This window comes from Geospiza fortis, unplaced genomic scaffold (genome assembly GCF_000277835.1).
Source record: "Geospiza fortis unplaced genomic scaffold, GeoFor_1.0 scaffold16, whole genome shotgun sequence".
In the NCBI taxonomy this organism is placed as follows: Eukaryota; Metazoa; Chordata; class Aves; order Passeriformes; family Thraupidae; genus Geospiza; species Geospiza fortis.
The window spans coordinates 9,527,459-9,541,990 of record NW_005054302.1 but is presented as its reverse complement, the minus strand read 5'-3'; the positions used below and the strand labels follow the sequence as shown (position 1 = coordinate 9,541,990).

At 42.8% G+C, this 14,532-nt stretch overlaps 1 protein-coding gene across 1 annotated transcript in view; it reads right to left on the bottom strand.

The window, feature by feature from the left end:
- MAML2 (mastermind like transcriptional coactivator 2) overlaps positions 1-2,662 on the bottom strand; it is a 64,154-nt gene extending 61,492 nt beyond the window's left edge. Inside the window, exon 1 of the mRNA XM_031066067.1 lies at positions 1,259-2,662. Within this exon, the coding sequence (XP_030921927.1) occupies positions 1,259-2,527 (1,269 nt within the window). The 5' untranslated portion in view covers positions 2,528-2,662. The remainder of the gene's footprint in view (positions 1-1,258) is intronic.
- Between the last annotated feature and the right edge of the window lie 11,870 nt (positions 2,663-14,532).

The following is a 14,532-nucleotide window of genomic DNA, read 5'->3' as shown; positions in this document are numbered from 1 at the left end:
TTTCCACAAACCAATTTCTCACACCTGCCCATAGGTTTCACCTGGTAGCTCTTGCTAAGGGACTTGTTGGAGTAAGTCATGGTTAGTTGCTCAGGAAATTTAGAAGAGTCAAAAGGAGAAAGGTGTGCAGTCATACGACTGTATTTAGCCTTTTTAGAGCATCAGCCTGTTCATCCAGTTTGGTGAAGAAACTCCAGCTTGGAAGGATTCGTTAACAGTGCTACTTTCTGGGAGTCCATGGAAAACTTAGGCTTTCATTTTTAAGTAGCTTCTTATAGCTTTTTTCACATCTACAAATGATCTCCACACCTATACTGCAATTCCATATCTTCAAATATGCTGAGATGAAATCCCACCTAAACTAGTCAGAGTTGCCTAAACATTCCAAGGTCAAATATGTTTTACTTGTTTTGCACCTGGTTTCCAGACTCTGGGGTACAGCAAGTTTGCACATTCTCACTTTGATTGGCAGGTCTGAAACTTGGGATCTGAGACCTGGGTGCACAGGGACTTGGCATAGCACAACTAAGCTAAAACAGCAGATCTTGTCAGGGTACTGTCTCATGATAACACAGTGGGAACTGGTTACATGGAATATAATTGTAGACATATCTGTGGCAACCTTCTTCATCTCTCAGCATGTATTTTATCCACAGAATATTCCCAGAAGTGTGATGGGTGTTTAGAAAGCTCACAGATAAATCTTAGTTTTTCTCTGCCAAAGTGATAGCAAATGTGCAAACAGTATTTTTTGTCATATCAGTCAAAAGATATCTAAAAACAGAATTTCCTAACCCTGCCTCCCTGAGAAAAATGATGGCATAAAAATTAACATTGTAAAACATATTATCTAAGATAACATAGGAATTCATTAAAATTTTGATTTTCAAAAGAGCCTAAATTTTTGTAAGCTAGAAAACTTAGAAGGGAGTCCAAAATACACTTGCATCTGCCCTACTATCTCACCTTTCTGACAAGTATCTACATAATATATAGCAGTGACATATTCATTCCTTTGCATGAAGAGAAAAGTGTTATGAGCATGTGCTTCTTGAAATTCTTCTAAATGTGCATCCATGATACACCTGAATAGGTTCTAAACATGCTATCACCAGCTCTGCAGAAGCACATGCTGAGAGGGTCATTAAGTGCCACTAGGACACATCTCCTGCAGGAATGAGGCCAGGCTGGAAAAGCCTTTTTATTACTTGGACCAAACAGACCAATTCTGTTACAAAGAAGGAGAAATTTGTCTTACCTGTCTGTGCTGCTGAGAGACTGGATACTGCAAACCTGAGATTTGCTGGCTTTGCTGCATTTTCTGAAGCATCATTTTTTGCTGCATTGCTAGGGTTACATTAGGTGGCCTCTGGAGAGACTGGTTTGGGAGAGGCTGAGCAGTTTGTGGCTGTGGCTGTTGTTGCTGCTGTTGCTGTGGCTGCTGCACAGAAGCCGAACCCTGTGCCTGCTGGGTGTAGTGAAGAAGGGCAGGCTTGTTTTGGGAACCCAAAACTGAAGGCATCTGCTGGTTTGTTTGCTCTGAGTTAAAGTGAAACAAAGGCTTTGTGTTGCCATGATGCTGCTCTAGAGGCGGCTGAGCACTGTTGATAAAGTTTCTGTTGAGGTCCTGAGGCTTCTGTTGCATGATTATGTCCATGGGATTGCTCTGGGGAGTGGTTGGTTTATAAACATAGTTGTTCATCCCTTTTGTCTGGTTTCCATTCACTGGCACCCCAATCATTGCTGAGCTTTGTGGGCTGAACTGCTGCTGGCGAAAAGAGGGACTGGGGATTTTCTCTTGCACAAAGGGTCCAGGGGAAGGTCCTGATGGAGACAGAGTGGACCAGTTGGCTGTCTGGTTCTGCTGCTGCTGTTGCTGCTGAATCAAGGCATGCTGCTGCCGGTTGGCTGCGATCTGTTTGAGCTGCTGTGCATGAGACACCTCCTGCCAGTTAGGCAATGGCCGAGTGGACGCAGAAGAAACCTGTGACACCTGTGTTTGAGGCACCGAGGGGATGGGCGAAGAGGCAGACATGGCAGTGGAAGCCATAGTGAAGGCTGGACCTGTAGAAGAAGGCCTCATCTGTGGGGAGCCCACAGGAGCCTGATTCATGCCTGCTGCATACTCACTTTTTATCACCATCTTATCCATCTGCAGAGATCTCACAGGGCCCCTCTGGCTCTGCTGCCCAAGGTCAATGTTGAATGGCTCATCTTGTTTTATCGTGGCATTTATCATATTCTCTAGCTCAACATCACTCATTGGTGGCACCGATATGTTAGTCAGTTCATTAAACAGCTCCTGAAGCTCAAGATCCATCACTTGGTCCCATGAGTCTTCCCCATATCTGTTAGGGAACATGTTCTCATGGGATGTCTGGCCATCTAAGTGTTTGCTGCAGGACATTGTTTCTCCTGGTTCTTTCTTTACCTCTTTCAAAGTCATATTGAACATGTCATTCCCACTAGCATGGGTATTGTTTGCTAGGCTGCTGGCCTTTCTTTGTGATCCTTGCCCCACAGTCATAGTTCCTGATATTGACTGGCTTTGGCAATTGTTAACATGTTGTCCACCTTGTCCCACTGGGATATTGTCACCCACTCTTATCCTCTTAATGTCAAGGAAAGAGCTCTCTGAAACACCATTGGGCCTTTTGTTGACAGGTGACAGATTTACCACCAACTTTCTCTTCAAGGAGCCTTGAAGCTGAAAGAAGCAGAGACAAAAAAATCATTACATGAATAGCAAAAAAATAATTTAATTGCTTGAAAGGCAACTGGCAGGTAAGCATTGCTTAGTTCAGAAAGCTCCTCTGGGCTTTTTTTGGTCAATGAAGCTGTGCAGAACTGTAGGCAAATAGGCTTTAAGTGGTGAATCTCCCTGCCACCACCACCTCCCTTGCCATCAGCATTTTTCAAGCACTGCTGCCTCCTTTTCATCACAGACACTGTTCCCCTCACAGGTGTGATGAGGGAGGGAGATAGCCAGAGCTGTAGTTGGTAAAGCCCCTTTGCTCCAGATCTACTCCAATCTAGCTGTGCCAGACAGATCTAAAGTATTTTAGACAGCAGAGACAAATGCAGTCATGAAATCTGCCCTTGTGCCTACCCAGTGGTGCAGGTTTTCATTCTCCCAATTTTGGTATATGATCCAAAAAAACATTTTTGACACCTGCAGAGTCCAAAAGTCCTTGAACACATTATAATGGCACACACAAGATCAAGGCATCCTTAGCTCATGTAGGTTTATACTGGCCAGAGATGTGTATAATTAAAAATGTTAGATATTAACCTGTTGAAAACTAAGAATGAGTTCATGGAGCCATGTCCGGTTATGTCAGCCAAGGGTCTGGCCCATGATGTACTTACTGCCAGATTATTTCCCAAAGATGTACATTAATACATTAAGCCCTTGTTGTTTATGTCCTGAAACATCTCTTATAAAACATACAGTCCACTCAAAACTGCTCTGAGAATTGAAACTCTGTTTTCTTTTCCTTGAATATTTACAGCGATACTTCGATTTGCTTGCCAGCCCTGTGGGCCTACCAAAAGAAAGGAGATTCATGGCTCTGTCTGCCTGATCTACTCATCTGCTGTGGCTGTGCACACAAATTCCCACCCCATGCACAGAAAACAGAGATGTCAGTCCCATGAGCTGAAAAGCCTGGACTTGGTACATATACCCTCAAGTAAGATGCAGATGCCCTCAAGAAGAGTTGCTTTGAACACAGTTCATAAAAGAACAAATCACTTTAAAACAAGGGCAGTTGTCCTATATTTAGCCCTGTACATTTCATCTTAGAGGTCTTTTCCAACCTTAACAATTCTATGATTCCATGACCAAAGGGGCACACAGCGAGGAGCGTGCACATGCAGCCCTTGCAGAGCCAGCACACATTGTCCCTGTTTCAGCCAGGAAAATAAGCAGTGAAACACAGCTCACCTTCTGCCTTTCTGCACTTGGGCAGAAGTGCAATGGCCCTGGAGGCATCAAGACAATGCCATCTGAGAAATATCTGTGTGTGCCAGTGAGAAAATAATAAATAATGCCTGTACACACTGTGATACCTTGGGAAGCTGTGAAGGGCAGAGAGAACTGAGAACTCTAATTCTCCAGTTAAGTGAGGAAGAATGATTTATGAGATCTTCCAGTCATGTTATTTGCATCATGCTGTTTCATGTACAGAAGTCCACGGGCATGTAATACTCTACTGTGGCCTCTATGCCCTTCAGTTTCAGGCTTACCTATAGGTAAAAGCTCTTCCCAGTTAACTCCAGATGTGAAAAATTTTATTCGGAATATAATTTAATTGCTTGAAAAGAGTTTAACTGAGAAATACATATTTCTTCCAAACCCACATAGTCTTCCATTGCATCATCAGGTCACTGAGTTTAGCCCTTAAAAATAAAGTTTGTAATTTCTCTCTCTGACACTGAAAATCCAATTTCATATTTCAAGTTAACTTTCCAGCATAGCTTTTAAGTCACAGATTCATGTTTTCATAAGGACAAACATGTTGGTTCCTACTTGTGTAAGTCTACAGACTGTGGGCATGCAAGAGTAATTAATTGTCACTGGATGTCCCTCACTGGGGAGAGGTTTTGGTGGTCCCTGCAAAGAGCACAGACTGTCTTGGATTAGTATGTTTCTTCTGACACATGAGTCACTGTACTTTCCTTTGGAACAAAAAAAATGTAAGTTGCACTTCCTTTTACCATCATCTTTGCTGTCAGTGTGTTTATTAGAAACCATGCTCGTACACTCAGATTCATCTTCCTGGGTAATGGGGAAGTCCGCAGGTCATTAGAATACATGACTTGGCAGCACATTTTGCTTTCAGATGTGTTGCTGACAGAAAGGCTGAACAGAGTACATCCCCTGCATATGTATATGTTTTATGTGCTTAATGTGACTTTCTGAGTTAATTTGGGTTTGCTTGACATTTTGAAGCAGAGGGAGCTGTTTAAAAAACTCCACGTTTTCAGGGCCCCTTTACCAAGCTTTCTGCCATGTAAAAATGCAGGTGTTACATTGTGCTGTGTGTAGTATCTGCTTTTCACCTGCATTTGAAGTAGCTTCTAGCAGATAGCAGGGTGAGGGGGTGAGCTGGGAAGTGGTTTGCCACACACAAGTCAGCAGCAGAGCACCATGATCTCCAGACACATCCCTTAACCAAGCACCCCCTCCCTTAGCATGGCCTGGAGGACTCCTGGTTTCATGACATCTGCCCACCAAAAAGGGGACTGTACATTTCTAAAGAATAACAAGTGGTAACTTATTACATCTCCCCAGAACCTTGCACACATAACCCTTGGAATGCTGACAACACCATCAGTCAATAGATGTCCACACCTTAAAGCAGAAATGAGAGCAAATGAGGCTGCAAAGGTGCAGGGAACTCAGGGGACTTCACTGAGGCTGCTACAAAGGTCCTGACTTCACATCCCCCATGAGTTCAGGATATGGAGGGAGAGGGCATGGGAAGGATGTGAGCAGCCCACAGGGACGAAGCCCCCTCTACCTCCTTGCGCTGAGCTGTTACCAATTATATGTCGGGGGGGCTTCAGGGGACTGGTCTGTGTTTGTTTAGGAAGATGAGCAGCGTCCATCACAAGCCTCTCTAAACACTGCCTATTGTGGGGCACTGCTGCCCCAGCATTATGCCTGTTTTGTTTAGAAGGGAAAGGACTAGGGTTCCATCACTGAAATCTTTGCATTTTCCTAGCAATCACATTTTTCAATTACTGGCTAAAAGTCAGTACTCAAGCCCTTTTTACCCAAGCAAAGCACAGATTCTTCAGAAGGAAATAAAAAACAACCAACTTGCCAGATTTCAGGCTCCATCTCTTTCAATTTGCAAGCTAGGATTGATTTGGGTTAGTAAACATAAAGCAAAAGTTCCTATAACATACACAGGCACATTCCTCAGATCAAAGAGGCTTGTGGTTACACATCTCAAACTGCTTGAACTGTGTAATACTGAAAGGCCCTGTGATGGGAAATGAGTGACATGACAGTAAGTGGGAGAGGAGGAAGCCCTCCATGCCCAGCTCCATCCCACAGGTAGGTGGGCAGCACTGGATGAACCATCACAGAGTACAGGCATTTCCTGGCAGCATGTGTTACTGTGAGACCTTTTGCTGAGCAGGCTCTGGTGAGTCAGTGTGAGGTCATGCACTTACAGCAAGGCAGTGCTGGATGATTGATCTTCTGAAGTCAGAACTGAGCCTCTGGAGATCATTTCCATGAGGCAGCCCAGTGCTGTTCCTGGACAAAATGCTTGGGGACAGCAGCAGAGAGCAAACTCTAGAGATGACTTGATCTAAATGACCCGGTGTGATACCATGTCCTGTCCCTGGGACATATATAATATTTACAAGTTTTATACTTAAAACTTTGATTCAGAGTCTTAAAGGAATTTAAGAGAGGCAGCTTTTTCTCTAATGCTCTCTGATACCAGGCCAAATCAGCAGGCAATCCACTGAACTAATAATTAGGGCTCATCAAATCTGGTACCAAATAACTTCTCTTTTGCAAAAACAGAAAGGCTTTTGCTTCACCTTTCTTTTGGTTGATTTTTTTTTTACTAAATATAAAACTAGAGGATTTTGCTGATTTTTTTTCTGGCTCATTTTATTTTTCTAGAAAATGGAAACCAAAAATGTTTTGGTGCAAAAGCACACCTTGTCAGTGACAAATTTTAGAGATTGTTTTCTCCAAAATATCCATATAAAAATATTTTTATCACATCATTGATGCATTTCTGATATTACTCATGTATTCACCTTGTATTTCTTTCCACAGGGTCTATCCGATATAGTCAAGAAAAGAATTGTCTGTGTCAGCAGGGAATAATAGTCTATCCAGTTTCTCTTTCGATAAAAATCTTATTTTTTGTGCATTTCATACAGCTTCAGGAGTTGGACTTCCTTTAGAAATTGCTCTTTATGTCATTTACCACTGTGTAGGAAGGAGCACAGTGCTCGACAGAGCTCCTAGACTAACCATCCAGCACCTTGAGTTTCACAGCTCTCAGGACAAGTAAAACACAAGCTGTCCCTCTGACTTGTCTGAGTAACTCCATAGTGCCTGCAGATCAAGCCTTTGTACAGAGATTTTAGTGCTGTATCAGACCCATTTTGAAATGTTTATAGCTGGACACTTAAGACTGGGCCAAAACACCAAAAATACCCCAAAGAAACTACAGAGAAAATACCACAGTTTGATAGTCTTAAGTCCCCACTAAGCCTTTTAGTGGAAGACATAAAAGGAAGAATCCTCCCAGCTTTGTTCTCCCAACTCTCACAATTTCCTACAAAGGTTTGCAGTGTTCTTACATTGTGTGGTGGAACAACAGGGATGGAACTCCCAAGGTGCTACTGACTGAAAGCCCACACTGTGAAGCAGGCAGTGTGGCAGTGTCAGCAGCTCCTGTGGAACGGGATCTCTGATGACAGAAAAAGCAGCAAACAGATCCACTTTAAAAGGTCCATTTTGGATTACCTAGACTTTCTCACAATATGTGTCGACTGCACTGGAAACAATGGCTACACTGTAAACAAAATACTCCATGTAGCTGTGGAAGCAAAAGGGTAAAGAATTACAGGAAAAATATGAAAAATATTCAAACAGTGAAAATTGGAAAAAAAAAATTCCTTTCAAAGGAGGAAAAGATGCTGAATGATACTTATTTATGCTGTGAAAGCACCTTTGCATTGCAGGGCTGGACCTAGCAAGCCACCCTTGAGGCTTAGAGCCTGATTCTGAATGACAGCAACTCTCAATTTTAAAATAGTGATTGGCAGTGTTTGCTGCCAGCAGGATCACCTCCTGTGGTGTTCAGAGCTGTGCCAAGCTGGGGAGCACCTTTCCAGGCAGGGACCAGGGCACACCAGTGCAGAGCCTCCCTGTTGCAGGAATCTCCCAGCATGCAGGAAGACCAGATGCCTCTCTCCTTTTTTTTCTTACCCCTTCAGCCAGACAGGGTGGTGGTAGTGACTCACACTATGGCCAGCTTCAAAGCCACAGAGGCACCCTGGGGCTAACACAGGGATGACGAGGGGCCATCTCTGAGATGCCACTCTGGGGCCACCACAGCATGCCACAATCATACAGGCATCCTCAAGGCCCATTTCTGACTATAGACTCAGTTTTGAAGGTTCCCATCACCACTATTTCTACACATCTGAAATCCTTTGGCTTTGATTGTTCCCCTTCTTTCCCACACCCAGGAGAATCAGGTTCACCCTGATGTCTCTCCTGAAAATCTCAGTAGTGGGATCCTCTTCTGAGGACCTCCCCCCAGCCCTTCTGCTCCTCACTTTCTCTGCACTGCTCAAGTACATTTATTTTTAATCTTTTGTCTTCACTGCAGCATCTATCTGACATGGCTGAGGATGCAAGCATGACAGTAGTCTTCAGAGAGATTTTACACTCTGAGTTGACAAAGTCCAATCTGCTGGATCTGGTAAGCACCGTTAATTTTTCATGCAGCACTGAGTGACAGAGTGGAGGCCTGGGCACTGCGCACAATGGAGAGCAGCCCTGGGAGCTGGCGTGTCCTCAGGGCACCATGGCTAGGACAAGGTGGCTCCTCCATGGGTGCAAAGAGCTGTGCAGGGGTAGCAGAAGCTGTTTCTTTGCTCCAGTCAGGTTGCAGATGCTCAGCTCCAGGTGTCCTCTGCCACCTACCCTGTGTTCATAAGAAGGGGACCAACTGTTCTGTCTGAGCCTGAGGAGGAAGAGGCACAGGTGCCTTCAGCCCCACACTGTTGGTGAGCACAGCAGCGTGAGACAGCATATCTCCACTCTGCCTCACTCCCCTCCTATTTAGCTAACCAGCTCCAGGGACCACTTGGATGAGCAGGGTTTACTGCCATGAGAATTTTGCTCTACCCATCCCAGAGCTCCCCACTGCCCATGCCTGTCCTCCTGATCCAGGTGTCCATACAGACCTCTTGCAGTGGTCTCCTGACTCTGGCTGGTCCTCAGATGTAAGCACCACTGGCAATAATATAGCTGACTGAGAGGCAACACAATTTTCCTCCCCGTTTACTGTAATGTTTAGTGCCACTAAAACTGAATTTATAGTAACAAACAAGGATGTTTCTTGGCTGACAAGTATCCACTTAATTTTCATTAGCTTGGACAAGGCTGGAATAGCAATCAGTATGTTAGAAATCCCACAATTTACCTTTGCTTATGGAAAAATTATGTCTCTTGCCAACTGAACATACCAACCTAAAAATGCATCTATATTATTCACAGCGTACTGCCTAGAAACATAATGTCAGGGCTTTGGTCCAGGTTGCTGAAGCACAATAATTATATTTTTTATGCAGATTTTACATCTGATGGATTATAAAATATCATGTCTAGTCACAGTCTTTTAGAAAAATAGGAACACAGAAAAACAATAGCATTTTAACTAGGTCAAGATTGCTAATCAGAGTGTAGCAGTCATTACTGTGTGCAAAACAAATAGGCATAAAAGATCTGTATTTTTTTATCTTGCAAGCTGTGTATTTGTCTTCTCTGCTTGCTCTTTCTTTCTTTCTTTCTTTCTTTCTTTCTTTCTTTCTTTCTTTCTTCTTTTCCTTTTCAATCATGAATAAATTAGCAATCACTTTGTGTGAAATCTACAGAAATTTATGTCAACATTTATTACCATGAAATGTGGAACAAAGCATAATGCAACCTGAGCTTTGGGAAATAGGACTGCTTAACTGATCCTATCCTGATGAGAAGGAAATATCAAACGCATTATAAACGCTGACAGGATGATCAGGCATGTAAAAGAGGTCATCCAATACCACCCTCCACATTGTTTACCAGTTTCATAAGTCAGCTTAAGGTATTAAAAAACACATGCTGTCTTGCACAGGAAGCTCCTAATCCTTAAAAATGTGGCTGCTGTTATTTGATTTGCCTTTTAGAGATCAATAGCACAGCAGATTTCACCTAAAGAATGATGCTGAGAGCTGTTTGGTCCTGGTATTCTGCTCAGTGCTGCTTCCAAATTGTCACTCTGTAGGCTCATCAGAGCACATATCCATGCCTACATGTGGGCTTTTATTACCTGTCTAAGCACCCATCCCCTCTGCAACACTGTTATCAAAAGTTCAATCATTGGAGGAAGACAGTAGCCCTCCATCCAGACTTGGAAAATAAGGAAATATTTAGACTGTTTCTCTCTTCCGCAAATCAATGCGTCACACGGGACACTCAAGTCAACTGTTTGGCCTTGAGGTCTTCTTCAGGGTATGTTACAGTTCACAGGAGATACAGTCACCACTTGTCAATTGGAAATGAAAGATCCCTTCAGCTTATTACCCAGTCATGCTTCCAGCATCAGACTCCATCAGCCATGACAAGGAGGGCCCATGTCAATGAGAGCTGCCTTCCATCATGCATCAACTAATACGCTTAATGAGCAACTGGCAAAATGGCTTCTTGTTAGAAGGAAGGAGTCCTGACCCTCTGCCAAAACTTTAGTGGAGAAGTGATGTTTGGGATCAAATCCAGGCCTGCAGTAAGAGGTCTCCTACAAGATTGCTGCACTTACTTGATGGTTGGGTTTGACCTGTATTGGCCTCTTCCCCCTGGCTCTCACCCGTCATGCACGGTCACCCCATTAAGGACATGAAGTAAGAGCAGTACTTAAGAGCCTTTTACAAAATCTTTAGCTTAAACATGCAGTGTCAGGACAGGGCAAGTGCACCCCACTGAGATTTGGACCTATTTGAGCAAAACAGGCAAAAATTTTGAGGGCTTTGGAGGGTTTTGAAACAACAATTAAAGAGCTTTTAGGATACTCCTATGAAGAGAACAGTTAATGGAAAGGACAAATAAAAGAAAAATTGATGAAAGTTTATATATTAGGACTCTAACTGATTAACTGCAGATCAAGAGATTATTTAGCAAATTGGAGCAGCAATAAATTCAATCCCAGTGAAATGATACACTTTCTAATCCAAAGTGGATAGAGTCTGAGGAGCTGCATGAGAGATTCAGAGCTCATCAAGGTCTAAAGAGGGACTGATCATTTTTCAGGAAATGGGAAGATGCTAACTTATAAAAGGTGATGATGGCATTATTTAGAAGGGGATGAAAAATATTAAACATCAAGGCTAAAACTAGTCTGTGGTCACTGAGGACTGGTGGTGCAGGTGAAAGAGGTAATGGGGTAGAGTGCTGGTTTTTGTAGGCATGTCAAGGTGATCGTGTATCTTCCCCCAATATATTTGTCACTGATATTGATGAGATGCCTCCAGGTTTAGTAAGAATACAAGTTCATAGCTCCTTTATTTCTAACCCTTTAGGAGTCTGCAGGAAACCTGTAAAAATAAGATTGTTTTGACCAGTATCTAGGTCATTCTGGAATATGAAGATCAATACGGAATTGTGATCATTATGTAAGGTCATTAGCAGATTACAGGAAGCCCAAATAATTTGTTGTCTTGGACTGGCACGTGTTCAGGTGAGTTTTTGTTATTTGGTCTTTCTTTAAGTATCATCTTGATGAGAAGGTTGAAAGAGTCCAAACCCATGAAAATGGCCAGAGAGACTGAATGGAAAGGTTTGGAACCAAGGAATCACTCAGGAAGAAATGCTTCAGGAGCTGGAAAAGGTCAATGTGAATAGAGGGGACCAGAGCAGTCCAGGGTAAGAAAAAGGGACCTATAAGCTAAAAGGAAACTCCAGCAATTCAGGTACTGAAAAGCTTACAAGATCATGCTTAAAAGGAACATGAGAAATGACAAGCAGAGTGGAGAGGGTGAATTTGCACAGGAGGATGACAGGATGGTTGCAAAAGTAGACAAGTCAAATGCATGGAGATATCTCTGAAGAAAGTGAAAATAAGTTTTCTAGTTTTCTCTCTGGTTAACAATGAGAATATAGTACAGATAATCTAGCAAAAGCCTGGCTTTTGCAAAAAGATTTGCTTTGGCAAAAGGGATTCAAGGAGATTGCACCTAGGCAGGACTTTCAAACCTTCTCAGGGATGGGGTAATGCTGTTTGCACACTGCAGCCCTCAGGTCCTTTGTCCTGCCCCCCGAGGCAAAGCCCAGCTGCTGAGCACCCACTAGGGTTTGTGCTTGGAGCAGCAATGCCAGTGACCATCGGACAGCTGCAGTCAGCAGCCCATTTCCACCAGCTGTGGCAATAAGTGACAATTCGGGTATTTTTGGCCACTATGATAGTTTTTTGTGAAAGTGACATGACTGGATTCATTACAAGTGATGCTTTCTATATGGCTTATTTTCCTATGTGCACCGATCACTCATTGAGTGAACTCAAGCAAACAGAAACAGCATTGAAAAGTCAGTAGTTCAAGGCCTCTCAAATATAACAGCCTATCTCAAAGTCATATTTTCCTCCACAGCAGCCTTGAATCTTTTTCTAGCATCAATTGTAACTGTTGACTTTGAAAATTCAAAATGAGAATAATTCCTTGTTTGGAAATGACTGAGTGGAATAGCATCTCCTTCCCGACACAACACACTGTAACAAAGGCACACATACCTACAAGAATGGACACAGGTACCACAACCATCCCAAGAAACAGCATTCATTTGGCTATGCAGTGAAAATCTCTCAGCCAAGGACTCTTAGGGATCTCTAAAGTACAACCAAGATTTGTTGCATCAGAGTTGCATCACTTTTGTAGCCTACACATCAGGTGTGCCCTGCTCTGCTAGCTTGGATAAGGGACTCCAGGCCCCTGGAGTAAGTCCCTACCAGTAAGTAAGTCACGCAGCAGAAACCCTCTGCAGCTGTACAGCTCCAATGCTGTGTCCCTTAAACTTCATTTCTGCGGGCCACTAACACAGGAAAGAGTTCACTAGCTACTGTTTCATTTACCATGTTACTCACAGAAAGAAAATAGAAGTATTGCGGCAGAGGCCTTAGTGGAGAGTTTCCTAGAAGACCTTTGGCATCCTTATGGTGGACCTTTGGGATCCACCATAAAGTGATGGAGCTGTGAAGGGACCTCTGGACATAAAACCAGAGAATCATAGAATGGCTGGGGTTGGAAAGGACCTTAGAGATCATCTAATGTCAACTCCCCTGCCATGGGCAGGGACATCTTTCACTAGATCATGCTGTTCAGAGCTCCACCAAACCTGGCCTTAAAAACTTTCAGGGATGGGGCACCCACAGCTTCTCTCAGCAACCTGTTCCAGTGCCTCACCACCCTCGCAGTAAGGAATTTTTTCCTAATTTCTAATGTGAATCCACTCTTTTTCAACTTGAAGCCATTCTCCCTTGTCCTGTCACTGCATGCTCTGCTTTCAGTAAAGCTACCCACTAAGTTACATCAGGTTGCTCGGGACATTGTCCAGGCAAGTGTTGACTGCTTCCAAGGATGAAGACTGCACAACCTACCTGGGCCCCCTTCCAGCTCCCATTTTTCTTTACCTCTAGTCAGCAATTTGTGTTCCTTCCTTCTCATCCTTTTGTTGTTCACTTCTAGGATAGATCTGGTACGTAACTGGAAAATTTTGAATGTAGAGCAAATGGAGGGAATGTATAAATTTGACTTGTCTCCAAGTTAATGACATATATGATGAGGGAGGAGGAGGAGGAGATGAAAGCAATAAATGACAATGTACATGAGAAATGTCAGTCTCTGTTTCTGCAGAGATTCCTTCAGGGAAGGCATCAGATCAGTAGTTTTTAAATGACATAAACAATCAAAGGGTTGACTGAGCAAAGTGATGCTCCATCAGATGAATCTGAGTTGCTAAATAATGCTTTTGCTTAAGCCTGATCCAAAGTTCATTGGGATATACAGGTCTTTAAATGGACTTTGCTGGACTTTGTTCTTGATTATAAGATTCCATGACAAGGACTTTATATATTTTTTTGAAAAATACTCTTCATGCATTTAGACACTGTCAAACACATTAATAACGAGCCCTATTTTCCAGATAAATTTCAAAAGACACCGATGCACATTCAGCACCTCTGAAAAGCAGACATCTCTTTAGGTGTCAAAATATGGATCCCAGCATACTTTTGAAAAAACTAGCCAGGATAAATATAATTTTCTATTTTATAACTAATGTGAAACCTTTCACCTTTACGGTACCATTTAACGGGGACTAGAAATCATTACAGATGAAAGGCTGTACAGCAAGCTACTATATTTGAAACTCTGGAGGTAGGAGACTGGTTCCTAGTGAACAAATGGCCATATCAATCTTGAAGCTAATTACTTTCTTTTGTTCTTTGTATGCTTTTCTTTCCTGCATAATCCTTAGCTAGGAAGCTCTGGGTCAAATGTGCTCAGAGGGCACTGACCAACTTTCCACTGTCAGAAAAAGCAACCAAAAGCTCAGGGCTGTCAAAGCACTTCAGTGAAACTTGCATATTACTTAGACTAGGTTGGCTTTGGTAGATGCATATTTATTCTCATTTATGGTGTGGAAATAAGCATTTTATAGCCTTATAAAATATCTAAAAAAAAGAATCAGAGTTATTCCTGTCTAGAAATAAAGTCTTTGTTCTCATAGACTCTTCT